Genomic DNA, 21,216 nt, shown 5'->3' with positions numbered 1-21,216 from the left:
TGAATTTCCGGCATTTTGTATGAGGTTTCACTGTCTGCTCAGGTTTGTGATCACAAGAATGAATCCCGAGAAAACGTTCAGGACTTTGCTGTTGAGTTATAACTCAAATCACAGGCTGGGGCTGTCTAAAGGCTGGGTAATGCAATTAAAAGTTGCCCAATGGAAAACTCTCAAGGGTGCAGATATTCTCCCTTACGGCCTCCAGTTTAACATACACACACAAACATTTTGTTTACGGATGCATTTTCGCAAGCAAATCGTACAATTTATGAGGTTGCCAAGGGGAAAAATACATGGCCGCTTTTGCAAATATAGTGGTGTGTGCCTGGAAAATAAACATGAAAGAAAGCAAAGGCATGTTTTAGAGAAGCTGAAAATAGGTGACCAGGGCAGATTTCTCTACGGACGCCTCTACACAGCTCCGGAGCGCTCTGCACTGGCCCAGGAAGGCATTGGTCCTCGATAACTTGTGAAGCTGGGTCTCTAGGAGGGAGCTGCTGCCCCCAGACTCACCCTTGGAGCCAAGAGACTGCAATTTGCTGTGCAAAGGGTCCAATTCCGCCCTGCCCAGTGCTCGAGGTTCAGCAGGGTTCCCCAATCCGCCCTCCGCTTTGCCGGGGACACAGACACCAGCGCCAGCGAGGCCTCGCCGAGGGCAGGTTGCAGCGGCGCCAGCACTCACCATCGTTTGAAAGCAGGAGTGAAGCTGCGTCAGGAACGGGGGCTTCCCCGAGAGGGCCAGGACGCGCTTCTCCACCATCGTGCACTCCACGTCGTCGTCCTGGATCACGACGTCCTTCTTCAAGATCTTAACGGCGTAGAGCTCGTCCGTGCCCTTCCTCTCCGCGAGCATGACCTGGACGGGGAGAAGATGCACACAGATGCAGGGACGCGCGGCTCTGCTGCGCTGCTGGCTTGCCTAGAGTTGCAAATTAATGACTTCTATTTGTTTTTCTGTGGCTGCCGTTATAACCTTGAAAAGTGACTCAGGTGCCAGACAGTGCAGAAAGCTACGACAGTGGTATTTCCAAAAGTACCTAGGGCCTTATTAGCTAGACTAATCTGGTCCAAGGTGTTCTGCTCGCCTTCGCTACAGATGCCCCGATTCAGCAGCTCTCCGAGCGCAAGCGGACTAGGGGAGAAGGCTTCAGGAGCTTGAACACGAGTGTCCACCAAACCATGAAGCGGTAAAGACTAAAAGCGGAAGAGAATTAGTACGTGGCCAAAAATAAGCCAAACTCAGCAAGATTTTCTCTGCCTGCTGCACCCCCTCCCCAACACGGGGCATCGCAGCCCAGTCGTCCGCCGGCGCTGCTCGCAGCCAGCGCCTTCTCCGACGCGGAGCAAACCGTTCAGCCGAGTACTTTAAACCAGTTGCACCTATTTGCAGATTTATTTACTACAACAAATGGGATGCATTACTTCTGCTGGTGCAGTTTTCTCTCATTAATCATATCAACCTCAGTGAGGACTTCCAAAACCATCCCACCACGCTCCATTACTGCAAACCGCTCCCCGCGCCGCAGCACTGCTGACAAAACACACGGCGCTCAGAAACCACGCTCTGCTTCCCGTTTTATCTTCTCTCACTGCGTTAGACTCAAGTGCTCAGTGGAAATAAATTGCTTTACATTTAAAAGAGTCTGTTGAAATCCTCTGGTCACGTCAGGAAGGGGAGTTAGGGATGTTTTGAAAGTAAATTATGGGAAATCAACACCAATAGGTTGGAACTGAAATGAAATTCAAACTATAGCAGATTTGCAGAGAAAATGCTAACAGGTCTCAGCGACGACTTTGGAAATGCAAAGGGAAATAAAATTAACGGCCCTGGTCGGCCCGAAGCGGCTCGCGGGGAGGCAGAGCCCGCGCCGCTCGCCGAGACGCCGCTCGGCTCTCCCAAGGCCGCGCTGCCTCTCGCCCTGCTCGTGCCCGGGAGGCTCCAGGAGAAGACGGGGAGACGCGGGGCGAAGCTGGCGCACCGCAGCAGTGCCCGGCTGCCCCCAGCGCAGCTCCGAGCCCCTCGGGCAGCGGATGCGCTTGGCTCCGGCGACGCAGGCCAGCAAGGGACGGGGACCGGGTTTGTATTTAATTCTGCCCTGCCCTCAGCCTGCAAAGGGGTCTTGCAGCAGCCGAATAACTCCCTGCCCTGGCTGAGCGCCGCAGGCGTCCCCGACGGGGACCCCGCGGAGGGGACCAGCGCCGCGGGGCCACGGAGCTACAGCCGCTCTAGCTCCACTTTGCATCTCTGCCCTCTCTTGCAGTTTTGAACAGTTTCAGTTCATTGCCTCCATTTATCTTCACCTTTCCATGCGAGCTGAGATTTGCGAGTCACCCTGCATAGGTGCTAAAAAATGGGCCTGATTTTTAAGTGATAAAAACAGATGGGTTTTGGCATCTCAAAGCTGCTGGAAAAGAGAAGTGACCACTGCAGGAATACGGCTGGAGAGAAAATGAAGAACGTTATCTGGAAGTAAATGGATTGCACGCTGTATCGTTAGTGTGCAGAAGTATCTTGCTATTCGCAACCCTTCCTGAGAAAAAACACATAAATCAGGGAGTCTCTGAACCTAGTATTTGTTAATGCCATGAATGGACTGCTCCGTGGGGAAGAACGGCGGGAGGAGTCCAGCGAGGGAGCAGAGAGGTTGCAGTTTATAACAGAGGCTGCAGAGCATTTTGCTGCTTTTTAAGATACTTTGCTTAGAGACTCTCAGGGGAGAGAGCGCGTTGTTACGGGTAACAGAGTGTGCACGGGGATAAGCACACCAGGAAATTTCCCTGGAGGTACAAAAAGATCAAATTTAAAGATGAAAGCAGCTGCTGGAGAACGGGGTTCAGCGACAGTAAATCGCGTCGTAGGGAGCTGAACTCCGCTGAGTCAGTCAGAGCCTGTCCTGCCCGGAGGAAACCCCGAGCAGGCTGCTGGACGCCCCGGGGACGTCGGTGCACTGCGCCCACCCCGTCGGGGCACCCAGCGCTCTCGGGCTCTGCCGTGGAGCGAGAGGCAGCGGTTTGCCGGTGTGCAAAATTAAAAGCAAAAAAACTGCTCGAGGGCTTACTCGGAGCGTAATGGTTCGCGCAGCAGCTTTCCAATGACACAGCAATCCCGAACCACAGCTGAGCCAACCGGCTCGGCGTACGGAAACGCACAGTGCAAAAGGGCGTCTTCGCAGCTGCCTGGGGATCAGCTGCACGACATCCGCGGGGGAGAGGTGCAGCGGCCAAGCGCGAGCGAGCGTGTGCGCCTGGGTGAATGCAAGAGAGGCTGCAATCGCGGGTTACCGTATTGCTTGCTCTTCCACATCTGGGCCGGCAACGCGAGCGGCCTCAGAAGTGTAAATCCCGACTAATCTATTCTGGATGTTGTAATCGCTGTGAATTTGCACGTGCAGAATGGGTTGCAGGCTCTGGTCCCTGGCCCATCGAGAAAGTACCTTCTGCACCCTGAAGGAGAGGCATCAAGTCTGCACAGGCGTTAGCAGAATTTGGCCTGTTTTCTGCGCAGGTGACAAGCTCACAAGCCTTATGCAACCACCCCAAAGTCCATCCTCCCCCGGCCCTGCCTGCACTAGCTGAGCGGTCGAGCGCCCGTTTGCAAGCTCGCAGCCCGGTCATGCCACAGAGCCCGCTCCGAGCTGCGTGCTCTCGGCTGCTCCGCTCCTGGCTCCGGCGCCCGCTCAGAGCCGCCTTGGGCCCCTTGGCATTGCCATTCCTATGGCGACCACAGCTTGGATGCCGCAAAAATTTCAAGGGAAGGACAGGGCCGAGGAGCAGGTTTCAGCACTGCTAACGACACAGCGAGTAAAGAAAAAGATCGGGAAAAAGATTCCTATTTACATTGCACCGTAAACAGGAAAAGATTAAAAGACGTGAATTCACCCCGTGCAGTGCGATAGCAGCCCGAGCAAGGCTGTGCAGGACGCGCACGTCGCCGAGGCAGCCAGGGCCAGGGCTGGAGCACAGGCTGGCGAGCCCTCGGCCCGCTGCTCTCGCCGCCGGCCCTTCTGCCACGCTTCGCTCCGAGGACAGCTCGAAGATTCCCACAGGACAGGAAAATCGTCTCCCATTGCACTCTGATCCATAAGCGCAGAGGCAAAGGAATCAGCCCTGCTCAGAAATACACCATAAAACCCCCCAGAAAAGACTGACAGCCTGATAGCATGACAGATTGATTAGCTGCAAAAATACGAGCAAGCCACATAATTTAACTATTCTCTATTTATATTACAGCAGAGCAAACCCGGGGTGGGCTGTGCCAAGCGCTGCGCTCTTCAGTCAGGAACATCTCCCTTCCCCTTGCCAAAACGCAGGGCGCATTGCCACGACTGCCATCGCTCGCAGCTCGCGGGGTCTCCCGCGGGATCTGCCGGCGCCGCCGGCCACGGAGGGCGGCCGCCACCTCTGCGCCGCGCGGGAAAACTCGGGACAGACCCAGCTTCGCCCCCGCCGCGGCAGCCCGGGACCCTGCCCCGACCTCGGGAAGCGCCGACGCCGGAGCACAGCCCCAGCCGCAGCCATCTCCCATCCCCGCAAGCGCGACGCCTGGCTCGGCGGCGACTTGCGTCTGCCAGTTCGCTCTCTGCAAAATAGACTGCACTTTTTTCTTTTTTTTAGTGCACAAAAAGCTGATATTTAACTTGATTTATTTCTGTAATCTAGCGTAGTTGCTTGGGAGTGTTCCAACATAATAACAGGAGATATTCCGATGCCGAAAGCAGAGGGAACAAGTTTATTAAGCTCCAGCGAGACCGACACGAAGGCAATCCTGACCCCTGGCAGCCGCAGCACAGGACTGAGCAAAACACAAGCAGTGAATCTCAGCTACCGATGCCAAAGGGTTAACAGGCTTATTCCTGAGACGGGGATTCGCTCAAGCAGCTCCGAGGGCGCTCGGGGAGCTCTCGCGGGCTCGCCACGCGGAGGAGGCTTGCAGCGCGCTGCAGCACGGGAGCACGCGGTCGAGCGGCGGCAGTGGCAGGGCGCCTCTGCGACCGACACGGGTTCCCACGCGACAGGCTGCAAACGCCCACGGCGGTGCCCGTTCCCGGAGCCGCGCGCCGGCTCCCGGATCGGCTCCCTTCCCCAGGGAACGCTCGCCAGCTCACGGCACGGCGCAGCCTGGCTTGCTCACTTGGAAACGCTCGGCACCTTCCAGTGGACACTCAGCAGCTACCAGCGTCCTCCGCAGCGCATGCAGAAAGCCGGGAGCGCCCGGCAGCAGCGTCTCCCTCGCTGTCCTCCCTCGGGGGAACGGGCAGCTGGGGCCGCTCGGTCTGCGAGCGCGGGAGCAACGAACGGGCGCGGGAGCAACCAACGGGCGCGGGAGCAACGAACAGGCACGGGAGCAACGAACAGGCGCGGGAGCAACGAACAGGCACAGGAGCAACCAACAAGCGCGGGAGCGACCAACAAGCGCGGGAGCAATGAGCAAGCGCGGGAGGATCAAACAAGCGTGGGAGAATTGGGGGTGGGAGCAGCAGGCGAGCACGGGAAGACCAAGCACGGGAACAACGTTCGCAGGAGCAAAGAACAAGCGCGGGAGGACTGAGGGCGGCAGGATCCGGGCGCGGGAGGGTTGGGGGTGGGAGCGGCAGGCGCGAGCGCGGGAGGGAGGCACGCGGGAGGCACGTGCCCGGAGCCCCACGAGGAGAAGCGCGGGAGCAAGGCGGGAGCAAGGCCGGCCGGCCGGCGCGCCGCGGGCACACGCAGGAGCGAGCCCGGCTGCGTCTCGCCGTGCAGCCCGGCGCGCTGTGCTAATGAGCCCTAGTTAGCATATTTATAACAGTCTGTTCCGCGGAACAGCTTCTGTCACACATTCCCTTACATAAGCCGCGGTGCTGACTGAAGGGTTTGGTAATGTTTCTCAAATTAAAAGAAAGGAGAAAAAAAAAAAAAACCACCATAACTACACAGTTTCCAGATGCCAAGCAGGAGACCAAAAGGGACCGGGTGTCCCGGGGGGGGAGAGAGCTGCAAACGCAGCAGCCGGCTCCAGGTGCCGAGCTCGCCGCGCCGCGGCGGTTTGGGAAGGCCCTCGGGGGCCGCGCAAGAGCCGCTCCGAGCGCTGGGGGTCACCAGAAACTCCCGGTCCTTCTTTCGGGGATCTCGGAGCTGTCCGCACCGGTTTAGAGAGGCCGGGACCTCCCAAAGCTCCAAAGCCAGCGACGGAGCTGGGGGCTGCTCTTACCTCCTTCCCCTTTGAATAAAGGAGGAAAAATAGTGGGGAGGAGGCGGGAACGCGGCTGTGAAAGCCACGCTCGCCCCCGGCGCTCCGGCATCCGCGGCGGGAGAACGGCGCTTCCCCGGCGCTTCCCCCTTGCTCCCGCCGTCCCGCCCCGGAGCTCGCCCCGGCGGCGCAGCACAGCGCTGCTCCCTGCAATTAAGGCAGGTCGCTAATCAGCGCGGCGTCGGGCCATCTGTCGCAGCAGCAAAGCCGGCGCTGGTCTACGAGGAAGGACGCGCAAATTCCCACCTAGCCTCGGCTTTGAAGCTGGAGCAGCAGTCTGAGGGCTGGAATTTCTAATGAAAATCATGACAAAGTTGGCAAAACCCCAAGAAAAACGAAGGCTCCAAGTCACATAATTACTGGAAGAACAAAATTCTGTTGCCACTCATAACCGGCCCAGAAAGTTAATTAAAATGTTCACGTATATTTGTAATTATTAAAAAAGGAAAAATGGCTGAATAGAAAACAAGGCTTTAAAGATGCAGTACAAACCCTGCTCCCCGAAAGAGAGTATCCGACTTTTGAGAAGGTCTAATCCGACATCTGAAGCCTGCAGCACCGTGCATAGCAGTAATATAAGGTCCTAAGGCAGCCAAGAAAGTGGAAGCCCATTACAGTAACCAGGGCTCTCCAGGCGGAGCAAGGACAGGTTACGCCCCCGGTCTCCGGGGCTGGAGTCTCAGCTCAAAAATGTTACAAATACACCTGTTTTAAGCAATGGCCGTGCAAATAAATAAGTCCTACCACACCTTTCCAAAGCTTCCTTTTCCCAGCACCATCAGGAAATTGAAATCCGAAAGTTTCATCCGATCTCTGCTTCCATTGTTATCGAACTTGGAAATAGCATTTGTCGTCTTCTCGTCGGCAGCCTTGGAGCCTGGACCGATCTTGGCTCTCTGCAAAGACGGAGATGGGAGAGGGAGAAAGAGAAAAATTACTGAACGCAGTTTGGAGAAAGGTCATTATAAAAAGAGCGAGTGCTCCTGAAATCCCACGTTAATCAGCTCTTTCCTAGGTCAAACGCTACGTTGAGCTCCGGAGACCTTTTGCACACGCGTGATAGAGACAGAACCGCGAACGACACTTTGGTGGGTTATCACGCACAACGCGTTACGCTGTTCAGCTTATTCTCAGTTAATCTCTTCGAGAGACCCCAGGAACCAACCACCTCTCTCATCACGCCTTGCCGGGAAGCTCTGGATTGCCATCTCTTCCCTGCAGGACACGGGACACGGGGGGGATCCCCACGGAGACCTGGAGAACCTTCCCCAGGGGAGCTGGGCACCGAACGGGACGAGCGACGGACACCAGCTCCTCGTGCGCTCCCGTCCCCTGTTCTGTCTCATTTTAAACACTTATCCGGAGGGTTTCCACACCCTCCCTGGGGAAGACACCCAGCGGCAGCAGGGGGTCTCCAAACCGCAACCGAGATGCGGATAACACCAACCCTCCTGGAGCCCTTGCAAGCAGCAAGTCCGGACAACGTCCTCGCGCGCTGCCATCGGCGGGAACATTTTAAACCTTGAGCTCCACCTCCGACGACAGAGCAAATGCTAACCCACAGCATGCCCCATGTCAGCCAGAGCAAAACCCAGAAAAAACACGCAGGCTTAAACGCGTCCTTTCTTCACAAATCTGACTCATGTTTCAGTCTCTCGCCTCATGGGAAAAGGACAGGTGACTATAAATATTAATGTAAATATTAAGGTAAAATAAGGGAATTTTTAACAAGCTTCAGCTCTGTTCCTATCTGACATCGAAGGGAATTCTACTCCTGTGCCAGCTCAGGCTGAACACAGGGAGCTACAAATGCATTCCGGAAAAAAAAAAAAAAAAACGACTAGAAAGCACCTCTCCTGCATCCCCAAGCAATCACACGAGCTGGTTCAACCACAATTGCCTATTAAGGAGCCTCACAAAAAAAAAACATTTTTAAACACAAACTCTCATCCGTTGCTTGGCACCTTCTCATTGGTCCAGGGGCTATCTCATTTGCTGAACCACATTTTTTAAAAGCTATCTCACAATTTATTCGGTTTTAATTTTTAGAAATATGCCACAGTGTAGAGCTTGCATTGAGCTCAGTCTAGCATGAAATTCCATTAACCCGATTCCAGCAGTTCAATTTGACTGCTGCTCACAGCTCCTCCAGATAGGAGCCTTACAAGTAATCTCCAAGCCTTTGCAGCTGCTAATTGGTTATTGCAAAGCTCTCCTTGCTGCAAAATTCTCCATCCAAGGTCACCTGCAACACCTACAAACATGTGAAAAATTCCTGCACCGAAAACTAAAGGAACGGCTTCAAGGATTTGCAAACATCATAATTGCTAATGCAGCTCTGAAAAAGTGCCCTGGGGAAGGGGCTGAATCGTTCAACAGCCTGGTACCTGCTGCTGCTGCAAGCAGCCACAAACACAGGACGCTTGCACTCAGAGGAAAAGAAAAGTTCCTGCATTTAAAAGGAAATACAGTCGTCTTTCCAAAAGGGTACAAGGTTTTTTTTCCTATTCTCAATCTTTAAATTTTAGCAATGTTCCAAAACCAAGGTGATACCTAGCCAGAGCATTTCAGATCGGCTCAGATGAAGCACAGCAGGGTCCCCGCTGGTTTCCGCCGCTCCCCCCGTCATGAACCGCTCTGCCCGGCCCCTGGCAGCACGTCACGGCGAAACAACGCCTGCACGGGGGTTTTAAGAGTCGCAATTCCCCAAAATCACACCCAAGTGAGAACTAGTAACGTTTCCACTCCCAGCAGTGCAAAGCCTGGGAGACTCGACGCTTTGTCCTTAGCCATTCTGCAGGGCTACCATTGCGCCGGGCAACCTCACCCCCATCCCAAAGCTGTGCTCGAAGGAAATGTTTACTTATCGGCACGCAAAACGGTCACATTGGGCGAATGCTTTCCCAAATACTCGATCACAGTTAAGAAACAATCTTGTCAGATCAAATTTGACGCTAGATTAGCCTCTGCGAAAACAAGCTTTAACAAATTTCAAGGGCAATCCTTCTGCTCCCCTTGCCTTACACCCCAAAGCACACCTCTGCGCTTCAGACACGCGCATCCTCTCTTGCACGTTTGCAGCCCAAACATCGCAGCGCTGGGGTCGGTCAAGGGGATTTGAAGGAAACACTGGTCAAACCAGGGTGAGACTTTAATTCCTGATCAAAACGTCAAAGAACAATGCAAAGAGGGAAAAAAGGTAAAGGATTTTCATTTGCTTCATTTAAGAAAACTTGTGCATTTTAGCGTTGGCATTATCAGCCATGTAGGCAGAGGGTTTCTTACGCACAGGCTTGTGCCCAGGAATCCAAGGGTGAAAGTGGCTGCAGGTCTCTTGTTGCCTACAGCCATTCTCGAAGCTCGTGCTTAAATAGGTGCTGCTTCAACCATATTTAGTCTTGCATTTGACCTTAATTTCCAACATCACAGTACTTTCATAGGTGATGAGATGAGGACATAAACACAATATGACTTTTCTGAAAAAACAGGCAAAGTATATAGCTAGGCCTGAAGGGGGAAAGGTTTTTTCAGCATCCAAAAGAACAGCCAGGGAGCTGTGAAGACCACCCATCAAGTGAAGTAACTTGCTCTTGCTGCTACGTGTCTCTAATGTCTGTTTCTAAGCGAGTACAAAAGTCCTTTAACCTATATTTTTAATATGCTCCTAATGCTCCCACAATCTTGAGACCTTCTTAAGTTTTACGACCGAAGCATGCCAAATATTGCTCACAAAAAAATTAAAAAAGTACTTGACCTTCGTTATCCAGCTCCATTTGTCACACTTAATTTACTACATCTGAATTTTTGCAATAGCAGCTGATGTTCACATCTATCAAGCTGTCCCAGCCAGCGGCTGATAAAGGCTGAGCAGAATTGGCTGCAAGTCCTCACGCTGCGCTTCTGCCCCCGAACTCGGTCTCGCTAAGCCCAGGACGTCGCCGCTGCAGGCAGGAGGCTGCAGGAGGCACGAGCGGGACGGCAGCCCCTCAGCCTGCAGCTTTTGCAAAGCTTAGACCCGTCAGATGCACCTCGACTTCGCGCTATCGATTCGCGTCGCCCAGGCGCGGGCTGGATCACGCAGCGCCAACGCAGATCGATCGCAGGGCTCTCTCCCGCCCGGGCTGCGACGGCAGCGCCCCGCTGCTGCGCGACGGCCAGGCTCCCGCGGAGCTCGCAGCACGGCCGGCAGGAGCCGTCGCCGAACTGCAGAGCTGGAAGCATTTCTCTCTTTGCAATATCGACTTGTTCACAACCGAGGACGCGATTAGGGGAAGATGCAGTAAGGTGAGGATACAGTCACAGTCTGGAAGAGTGAAACGATACTTCTGGGCAATATATTTTCTGATCCGTGGTCAACTCATCTCGGACTTCAAACATGCATATGATTTTAACACCACTGCAACATCAAGAAATGCAGGAAAAGCAGGGCAGGTAGCTAATTCTCTATAAAACTGACAAAGTGTTACACATGGTATATGGTTATGGCAACTGTCATATTAAATCTGTCTTATTTTCTTGCATACCCAGGGAGGTTATATATAAGTGAGATTAAAAAAAAAAGAAAGGTCGTTTAGCAAAAGGAGCTCTCGGGTCCCACGCTACAGTTACGGACTTCAGACTGACTTCCATAAGGCCAACTGTTTTATTTCCTGTATGGCTCATTTCATATATGTCTCCAGATGTAATGCACTCATTCTCGGGGCTCTGGGACGATTTTAACTATACTGAAAAATGGTAAAGAGCTATTAATTCAGTAATGTCTGGATCAATCACTCTGGCAAGAGCTTGCATGGCTTATTGAGTAGTAAATAGAGGTTTCTCCTTGAAGCCTCCTTGAAGGGAGAGTCGGACCCACACTTCACCGAAATCTATGAGAGACCAGCACCGAAATCTCAGCAGCTTCCCAGTGCCGCTAGCGCAGAGCCCCGACGTTCCCGGCGCTGGCAGCAGCTAAGCTGGGCCAGCTCCTCCGCGAGCCCCAGGTGCGACGAGGCTCTGCACCAGCTTCCTCGCTTTCCCATATTCTAACTCACTCACAAAAGCCCAGCGCGTTCACGTCCTTTGCTTTTCACAGGCACCAACAGCGCTTTCCCCAGGCGCCGGTTTTGCACCTCCATCTGCAGCGGGGCTGCGTGGGCCGGAGCTGGCAGCGCGCAGGCTCCGGCAGCGCGAAGCCCCGCTCCGCCTGCTCCGCGTGCCTCGGGCATCGCCCGAAACGCCGCCGATCCGCGCGCGTGGTTACGCCTGACGTGCCAGAGCAGCTTTTCGGCCAGAAGAGCGAGAAACGTCGAACGGGCGAAGCCCCCCCCGCAGAGACCCTGCTCGGCGGCGGCAGCAGCCCCCGTCCCGCCTCCCCGCGCAGCGACCTCCCCGTCCGCACCGAGCTCTCAGCGCTTCCGTCGGGGAGCGGAGCGCCTGCTAAGGACCGCTGCTGAGAAGCGCCAATCCAGGGAGCCGGCATCCTCCCGCAAACCAGAGTCTCGGCACGCAAGGCAGCGCACAGAGGCTCCCAGGGCAGGACGTAAAATGGGAGGAAAGGGTTTCCTTCCGAGATTAGTTTCAAACCCAACCATATCAATATCTTCATTTATCCTAGTTAGTTACATTCATTTATAACAAGCAGCATGGCAGAAAAACCAGACGGACAAGTTCTGTTAAGTTGCACCTCAAAAGGAGGGTAGAGCTGCTGTTCCATGAGTGTTTCCAGCCCGCTGCCACCAGGAACACGGTTCCGCGAGGCCATCCCAGGACACCCGGGATCTGCCCCTCCTGAATTAGAATATAGCGTTGGAGGTGCATTAACTGAGGCGCTTCCTCATCTGGCTACGCTACGTTAATTTTGGCAAACAAATTGTGAATTATGCAATCCCTAATAGCGAGCGAGATATTATCTGAAACAACGTGAATGAAGGGCTGACATTTGTTGCGCTGCTTTTGTCTCAGTAAGAAGAAACGACTGCTTAAAAGCGACGGGCAGCACGGTAGCAGAGACACGGGATCGCGCACAAAGCGCACATCATACGGAACTCTGCGTTGTGCAGTACTCTCCATTGTGCTCGCAGCCTGACATAATTGCCAAAGAATTATTTTCCTATCGCTCTTCTCTCCCTCCAGCACAAATGACTGCTCCCTTTCCCAGCTAATCTCACGCAAAGCGAGAGAGACGCATGCACAGAGAGGTCTCTGTGTCTTCAAATTAAAATAAAGTATTCCAGGAGGGCGAGATGGATGGTTCATTTAATGCGCCGCAATTAGAAGAATCCTGCCAATCCCAGAAGAAAATTATATGCGAGTGATTCATACCCTAAATTTCCAGCTCCTGCTTTATCTGAATCCTTTTCCCTTTACTTGGTGTCCTGAAAACTTTTGAAAAAACGAACGCCTGTGGCTCAGGTGTCGCAGCTCACCCTCATTCTGGTGTCTCACAGCTCGCTCCAAACCACCTGCGCAACCCCAGCAGTTCAAGCAACACGGATCTGGCTTAGGGAAGAATTTGGTGCAAGTACTCCACGTTCCTGTGCTGTTTGAACGGCAGCGTTCCCCAGCGCCGCCCCGCCAGGGCGGGTGCGTCACCAACCTGCCGTTCCCAAATGGATCCAACGAGGTCCTTCCTTTCTTATTCCACGTAGCCAAAGCATTGCTGGAAAGCTTCGTATGTTCAGAGTGATTCTTTTTTGCTCAATTTAACCAAGCAAGTTACCTTCTAGAAACAACACGGGCACCTCGTGCCCGGAGGCAGAGCCTCGGGAAGGACCGTCTGAGGTCGACTGGCCACCTCGGCCGCGGTGCGGCACGGGAAGCGGAGGAGCGCCAGGCCGGGCCGGCCCTGCTCCGCATCGCCCCGCGCTGCCGGGACGGAAGCGGCCGGCAGAGCCCTCGGCCGCGGGCAGAGCCCACCTTAGGTGGGCAGCGAGGAGAAGCGCCGAATTCCCAAGAAAAATCAATTCACCTCAAACTTCTGCCTCAGCTCCTCGTTTCCTTCTTCTCCCTCGGGGGGCACCGGGACATTGAAATACTCTCCTTCCTCCTGGCTCAGCAGCTTAAACCTGGGGGGACACAGCGAGAACATCGCGTCAGGCCGGCAGGAATCGCGGACAGGCGATTAACTCAACTTAACTTAACTCTGCGCCCAGTTCTCCCCAGCCTGTACCTATTTCCAGGTGAGCTTTCCCCAAGGCGAAAAGACCCCTAAATTTATACCCCAAATCCCCACGTCCAGCATGTTTTCGCACATGCTCCCGGCGGAGGGCTCTTTCTGGGGTCGCAGAAAAAGGGAAAAAAGTTTAACCAGCGATTATCAGAAATCATGGAAATGTCATTCAGACGCAAGGTGCTTTATCGAGCCGCCGGCAAAGCCCGGGCTCCGGCAGCGAGCGCGTTCCCGCGGCCGAGAGGAGCGGCGACCAGCTGGGTGCAATCCGCCAAGGCCGCGCGCCGCGGGAGCAAAGCGCTATTTGCACGCCGCCGGGACCGACCCTTCCTCCGAGCCCTCTTCTCTGCTAACTGCACTTGTTTAGATAAGAAATATAGATCAGAGCTTCTTCTAGAGTTTATTCTAGCCAGATACTGTGACAAGGAAAATTACTTAGACCTCCACTTACACGATTTTAAAAGGCTGGGGAACCTATCAAGCTTTGCTCTGCATTGGAAACAGGCAGCGTAGCGATCCCAGCCGAAGGGCATGCATCGCTCCAGGTGACTGCAAATTTAGCAGGACCTGAGAATTCTCTGGGTTTTTTTTCCTGGAAAGGCAGCTATGTCTCAGTCAAGGTCCATTTTATGATAAGTGAGGCTCGCAGACCTGAACACCATTCTGTTCCTAGCTTTGTACAAACCCGCTGCACGACTTCAGTGCTGGCTTGTGCCTTCGTGCCAACGCACTGCCCGGCCTGGGCAGGGGCAGGACCGTTGAGCCGCAGCCCGGGGAGCCCGCGATTCCCGGCTCTGCCCTTCAGGGCGAAGCAGATGCTGCAAGCTCCTGCCGGGCCAGGGCAACGGGCAGCACGGGCAGCACGGGGGCCGGCGTGCAGGCGCCGAAGCCCCAGCCCGCTGCCAGGTCTAGCAGCTCCACTGCTCCAGCACGGGAACGGCGCGGGACCCGCGTCCCAGCGTGGGAACGGCACAGGATCTGCGTCCCAGCGTGGGAACGGCACGGGATCCTCTTGAACAGGAGAAGGCAAAAAACCAATACCAGGTGATTTTTCTTCCTGGGCCATCGCAACAGCTGGCGGGCATCATATGGCACGCGTTCAATGTGCGTACGCCGTTCTCTTTGCTAATTCTTCCCCCTCCAAGTTCTCTCCAACTTCAATGGGAAGCATACAGCTTCCACAGCGGAAAAGACGGAGAATCCAGGGCACTTTCTTGCCTCACATAATGCAAATTGATACTGTATGGTTTTTGTCTTCCAAAGGACTTATAAAACCTATTTTAAATTACTACACGTCACATGGAAAGCATGGAAAGGTAACACAGCTCTCAGGCATCAGTGACCGGGGGAAAAAAACAAAAGGAAAGAAGGTGGCACGTGTCCTGCTGGGGAAGATAAAATGGAAATGCGCAGAGCCGTTCCGCGCGAGCTTCCCGACCCCCATGCTCACCTCTCGCACGGGAACGAGCGACGGGACTGAGGGCTCCGGGCAGCTCCTGCTCGTACCGAGCAGCGTCCTCGCCGGCATGTGTGCCAGGCCATGGGCTCCCGAAACAGCTGCCCCCGGCAAAAAACAGGGTTTTCCCTCCCTTTCCCTTCGCCAGCAAACGACCTGGCTCCCCGCACACTCCGGCCTGGGAAGACGCGCGGCCTCGCCGGGGCGGGAATCCCACCGGGAAAGGTGGGCACCGCTCTGCCCACAGCTCTGCATTTTCACAAGACCTGGATTCTTACCATCCATCGACTCCTGCCTTCTGCAGTTCGGAAATCCCGAAGGATAAGGAGCCCATGAAATCATTCCTGCTGGTCAGATCCCAGTCCCAAATCTCCACGGACAACCGCCTATCTTTGTCTGCCTCCTTCAGCTGGCTGCAACAGGGGACAGAAAAAGGGATGGTTTTATTTCGGAAGCTATCGCTGCACTTCCAGGCCTCTCACATCCAGCAAGGACACGAATACGGAGCGACGGGATGGTCCCCAAAGACAACTCAGCTCTCCGACACGCAGTTTCCCGACAGCAGCCGGACACCGTGGAGCTCCTTCCCGGAAACGCTCCGCTCGGATCAGAGCGCGGAGCAGAATCTGGAGCATTTCTGAGTCACATTTACAGGACTGAGAAGAATTATTTCTCAAGTGAATCAGCTTAATCTCTCTGAATAATTAAATCAGGGCAAATACAACCACACTAATTCTTGGGGGTGAGAGAAATTAGTTTACAGGTTTAAACGTTCTTCTTGTACTTACAATTTAAATGTCTCGTTCCACTCAGGATTCAGGGAGCACTTTATAGTTTTGGTCTTCTGTTTGCTTTCGTTTTTGGGGTCAGGGATTAGTTTAAGTTTCACGTAGGGATCTGACAAGCCATTAGGATCCATAGGAACTAGGTTTTTAGCATCTCTTACTGGGGAGGAGAAAGAAAAAAAAAAGAAACAAATTCAGTATTCAAACTACAAAAACACACATAAGCCTAGACAACTTCCCTGCGTTGCCAGTGACCGGGCTGCAGCTTTGACGAAGGGAATGCAGCCGGGATGGTCCGAGCCTTTTCCCCCGGACTAAGCCGAAGGGGGAGCAGGGTCCAAGCGTCCCGCCAGCCTGAGCGAGGATGTCAAAGCGGAGCAGCCCGACGGGGCACGACGGCACGGTGCTGCACCCGCGGTGGAGGCAGAGGCTCTCCTCCGCACGCCGCGGCGCGGCACGGCACGGCACGCCAGGGTCTCCGAGGTCGGATCCATGCGCTCCGGGATCGGGCAAGGCGGGTCGCGCGGAGCCCCCGAGCCCCCGCCAGCAGCACTGGCGGTGGAATCGCAGCACGTGCACGGGAAGGGGCTGAGATGGGGCTCCCGAGACACCGGAGGACACCGGCGCATCCCGAGAGCGCTGCGGGACGGCGGCCACGGAGGAGGCTGCATCCTTCCCGCACAGGAAGGCGACCGAGTCCCGGAAAATTTCTTTTTCAGCAAACAACAGGTAACTCCGGAGGAAAGCTCAATACCAGACCTGGGCAGTTTTCGAATTTCTCAGGCTATTGCCAATTTGCTACCCAAGGCGCAGGCTGTTACTTGAACTACGGACAGCTTTACGGAGGTGCTGGGCCATCCCTCCGCAGACCCCGCGCGCGTTCGGCTCCGTACCGGCGCCAGGGCTGGGAAGCACCAGTGCGCAGCGTGTGCTAACCTCCCCTTAACACCCCAGGCACATGGACACGGACACGGACACGTCCCAGCGGGTCCCGAGAGCGGGCTGAGCATGGTGCCTTATTCCATTTATAACTGCTTGCTGGGACATAAGCAGCATGACTTTATTTCTGTGATGTTCAGGCCATTATTTTCATATGCCATTTAATAAATTAATATATATTATTTTTTAAACTTTGGACATAAATACTGACTGCGCACTTCCAAGGATACACAGTAGTTATTCTGCGGCTTAATTTGGACTCTCAGTCAAAACCCTCCGCAGAAAGCTTTGTACCATCCAAGCGGAAAGGCTTGCAATCTGCTCTGTGAAATCTCAAAGTAATGAGTTTAATTTCCAAGGACCCTGCAAAGGCTCCGCACCGATACAACTGGAATGCCTTCCTCTCCGTCACCCTTTATCGGAGGAGAAGAATACATATTTTCTCACCACCGTTACAGGCTTTTATCTGTGCCTTTTTGATAGGAAAAAAAAAGAAGCCTATCTTTATAACCGCATTCTTGAATTATAAAATACAAAAGCGTATTAGGGAAAAGTCCCACAATAGGTCCTGACAAGCCATTACCCGACTGGCAACGAGACTGTAAAGGAAGCAGTCTTTACCGCGGTGGTAAATAAACAGCAGTAATTGCTTTTGCTGTTTGCAAACACGGCAAGCGCTTGTGTTCGAAGCCCAGCGCTCCGGTGCCCTCGCCCGCACTGCCGCGCGCAGCCGAGCAGCCCCTCCGGCTTTCCTCAGCCTGGCGCCTGCTGCACGATTCAGGTCTTGATTCCTCGGCTGGTTTGCCTGGAACGGGCTTCCCCCCGCGTTGCTCTCCGACCTCCGGCTCTCGCGGGAGAGCAGGGCGGCGCGGCGCGCGGGAAGCGGCGTTCCGGGGGAGCGGCAGTTTTGGGGTCTGGGGGAGCCCTGGGACCAAACCGCCGTGCCGAAGCAGCACGCCGCGCGGGGCGAGGCGGCCCAGGGGGGTCAAAGCAAAGCCCGATGTTCCCGAATGCTGCTCTGCTCCCAGCCGGAAAGCAGGAGATCGGGACGTTACTGCATTGCACCCCTGGGAAAGGGGGAGCGAGTAAATCCCAGCTGGACACCATCACCCCCGATGCACCTCCAGGGCCAGCAGCAATCCCTAGGGACTCCCCGGGACACGCGGCAACGACAGCAGCACCGGGAATCCCGCAGCCGGACCGACACGCTCCCCCGCAGGACCCGAACCCCAGCGGTGTCCCGTGGGGAGAGGAAGCGCCGTTATGTGACGCCGAGTCAACCAAACGCTCCGGCTTCGTTTCGTTTCTCACCAGGCGAAGGGCCAGGTTGACGCGCTCCGGAGACAAACGAACGAGGCTTCCTAATTTATCAGGCCATTGTTCCCTTCCTTACGGAACAGGAAAAATAATTCCTGACCCTCATAGTCAATCAGTTTATGCCCTGAAGCATGAGATTTGATTACTTCACGTTATTATCTCAGCAGGCAGACCTAGACATTTCATTAATGGGAATAAAATTATCTATTCATTTAAAAAAACAAAATGCTTCTGCTTTGACCTTAAGTAACTTTCTGATTTTTCAAGCAGAAATCAACAATTAAGTGAAAGAAAATAAAAACCTTAAAAAGTGTAATAGCGGTATCTCATGTGTCAGAGGAAACATGCTTTCTCCAACAGTTTATGGCATTTCTTTGACTGTTAAATTTGATGTAAAATATTTTTACATCTCATATTATGACAGTTCTGTGCATCATTAAGAAGCAGCAATATCACTATTAATAGTTATGAGTAAGAATATTATGATCTCATTCAAAGTAGCTGTTCTTAAATCACTTTGGGCAGCAGCCATCAGCTAACACATTTGGTGCCCACTGAGAAAAAGCAGCCTCGGCTGGAGGCTGCGCTTCAGGATGATGCATCCGTGGGTCTGAAACTTGCTCGGAGCGGGATGGGATGGGATGGGGTGGGAATACGTTATCGCTGCCGGCACCAGGCAGAGGCTGAACCACGGCTGATGCCACGTGAACCCCCCCGCGGCTCCCGGGGGCTCCTTAACCAAATACAAGGAAACTGCAGCCAAAACGGCAGGCTCCTGCCGGGAGGCCGGCAGCCCGCGGAGGAGCCGCCGAGCGCGCGGCGGCGGCGGGAGCTGGGAGAAGCGCAGGGACGAGGAGCAAAGCGCGTGGGAAGAGCGAGCGTGGGCAGGGAAGGGGGGAAGCCGAGCGGGCGCACGGGCAGCCCTCGGCGCAGAAAAACCTCCTGACAGCGCCGGGGCCGAGGCGAGACGGGGACGGGAATAGCAGCGAGCAGCAGCCGCGTCCACCCCGGCGCGCTCCGAGGGACGGGGCCGGCGTGGGCGGGCGCGCGTGCCTGCGTGCGTGCAGGGGAACATTTGGCTCAGCCTTCGGCTGGCTGCGAGTCAGCGCCGCTCCGCCGACGGCCCGGCCGGTGCCCCCGCGCGCAGTCACGCGCCGCGCGCCCTTCCCCAGCCCTGCACCGGGGCTGCTCGGGCACCGCGGCAGAATAAGCCTGGTTTTACCCCGATCCTCCCCCGTTTCTCCCTGCTCCGTCTCTGGATGCATTTGCGGAACGCGCCACCTCCACCCCAGCGACCTGGTTAAACCTCAGGAAACCGAGACAAGCTCCGTCGGCCGGATGCTCAGCTCAGCTTTTCCCGGGGTATCGGAGCATCCCGGGATTTGAGGGAGAGCTGCTCTCCTGCCCCGGCAGGGAAGGGCAATCCCGGGCTGGGGACACCACCGCTGCCACGGGAGTGGGAATGGGAACGGGACGTCACCCACTCTGCCCGGCAGAGCCAGGGCAGGTAGAGCTGCTTGAACGACATCTGAATAATTTATTCCACAAAACTTGCAATAGTTTTCAAATAAATTATTCAGACAACATCTTTTAATTACTCAGCCAGCCATAACAGCCAGCAGGAACAGGCTTGGGAAGAGACGCTCACTTCAGACGCTCACGTCTCCAAGAGCAAAACACGGGAAGAAATACCACTGCGAAGCCCAAAGCGGGAGGCGACGAAGCCTTTTCAAGCGGCTTCTTCCACCCCTGGAAGTCCTGGCCGAAAGCTCGCCGCTGCTGGCAGAGCTGGGCAGGGCCCTTCCTCCGGCTCGGGTAAGCGGCGCATCCATGAGAAACGGGCCAGGCGGCTCGGAAAGGGCCGAGCGCACGGCGAGGGGCCGGATCGGGAGCAACGCAGCGCCCGGGGACGCGCGGGCTCTCCGCCGGGACAGCCAGCCCGGAGCCGGTTCACGGCAAGCCCCAGCGCCGCGTGGGGCTTGCTCGCGGCTGCTACCCGGGTTTCCGTGGGAAGGCAGAATGAACACGCTAGATGAATTAAGACCAGAAAGTTCTTTGCTAAATATGCAATACCATATGGGGGTTCGCTTTTTTGTTAAAAGAAAGAAAAAAAAAAGGCAACAACAAAACCCACTCCTACCCAGCTCTTAAAGGCAACCTCTAGGGGCTGCCAAGCCTTCACCTTCGTGCGTGGGTGAGCGGGGCCATTACGACGCCTTGAGCGCACTCAGAGCTGCTTCCCGTCGCCCAGCGCGCAGCAAAGGCTCCCAAAAACCCTGCTCGCCGCGAGGGAAGGGCAGAGCTCGGCAGCCCGCTCCCAGGCCCGTCCCATCGCGGCGAAACGCAGCCGGCTCCCCCGATTTCCCAGCCCTCCTCGGGCAGGGCTTCGGAGAGGGGGCAGGCTCCCGCGCCGAGCGAGCGCAGCCCCGCGCCGGCCTCCCTCCGGCAGCGCTCGCCATCCCCGTCTCAGAGCAGCCACCTCCCAGCGAGCAGCCGGCACGCGGATTAACACCCTTGTGCGTGCGCTAAAACATTTCATTAATACTCTGCAGAAGAATATATTTGCACATGCTTATATAATAGAGAAGGCACAGGACTCATTACGGTGCATCTTCCTGGGCTGGTGATTATTAATTAATGCACTTCCAGCTCGTTTATCTAATCACAGCATAATTGGTTTCAGTTTTGGTCAATGTTTTATTTCCTCAGCTTGGTAAATAGCGAGGATCCGGCCCCAGCAGCCCGTGCCAGCTCTGCGGGCGCAGCAAGGGGCACCGGCTCCGGGCTGGCGCTGACCCAGCTGCAGGGGAAAACCCGGCTCCGCTCGGACGCGGAAACCTTCCCAGGGGAAAGGGCCAGGGACTGCACAGCACCCGGCAGCGCGGAGGCAGCCACAACGGCCCCGTGCCCGGTTTCACAGCATCTCCCTCCATCAATAGGCGTCAGCCAGGTAGGAGATCCATCGCTCCGGTGGCCGAGCGACGTCGGAGCCGCTGCCGAGGGCACGGGGAGCGTGCTCGGCCGCTCAGCTCACCGGTGCCGGGCGATCCCGGGCGATCCCGGGCTCCGCGCCCTGCCCTCCGCCCGGCCGCTTCTCCGCAAGCTCGCTTAGAAACGGGAACTTTGTGCAGCTTTCTCTAAGGAGGGGAACAGCAGTTGGTTACCCAAGCATGCCAAGGATTCTCCATATCCCACGTACGCACCAGAACAGGTTCCCGGCAGCATGAACCGCTCCCATCCCTCCTGCCTGTTAGTCCATCTGGACTGCCGCTTCCCCGGGAAGAGGGAACAGCAACCGCCGGACCCACAGCTCTGCGCTCCGAGTCCCCCCCGGGAAACTCTT

General features: G+C 55.4%; 1 protein-coding gene across 1 annotated transcript in view; it reads right to left on the bottom strand.

The window, feature by feature from the left end:
- PRKCB (protein kinase C beta) overlaps positions 1–21,216 on the bottom strand; it is a 137,553-nt gene that overhangs the window by 30,450 nt on the left and 85,887 nt on the right. The window contains exons 6-10 of the mRNA XM_067306271.1: positions 15,621–15,777; positions 15,111–15,245; positions 13,176–13,272; positions 6,976–7,122; positions 683–856 (exon numbers count right to left, since the gene is read on the bottom strand). Coding sequence (XP_067162372.1) covers positions 683–856; positions 6,976–7,122; positions 13,176–13,272; positions 15,111–15,245; positions 15,621–15,777 — 710 coding nt within the window. The remainder of the gene's footprint in view (positions 1–682; positions 857–6,975; positions 7,123–13,175; positions 13,273–15,110; positions 15,246–15,620; positions 15,778–21,216) is intronic.

Source organism: Apteryx mantelli, chromosome 16 (assembly GCF_036417845.1).
Source record: "Apteryx mantelli isolate bAptMan1 chromosome 16, bAptMan1.hap1, whole genome shotgun sequence".
Taxonomy (NCBI): Eukaryota; Metazoa; Chordata; class Aves; order Apterygiformes; family Apterygidae; genus Apteryx; species Apteryx mantelli.
The sequence above is the reverse complement of the archived record's forward strand: the minus strand, read 5'-3'. Positions and strand labels throughout refer to the sequence as shown.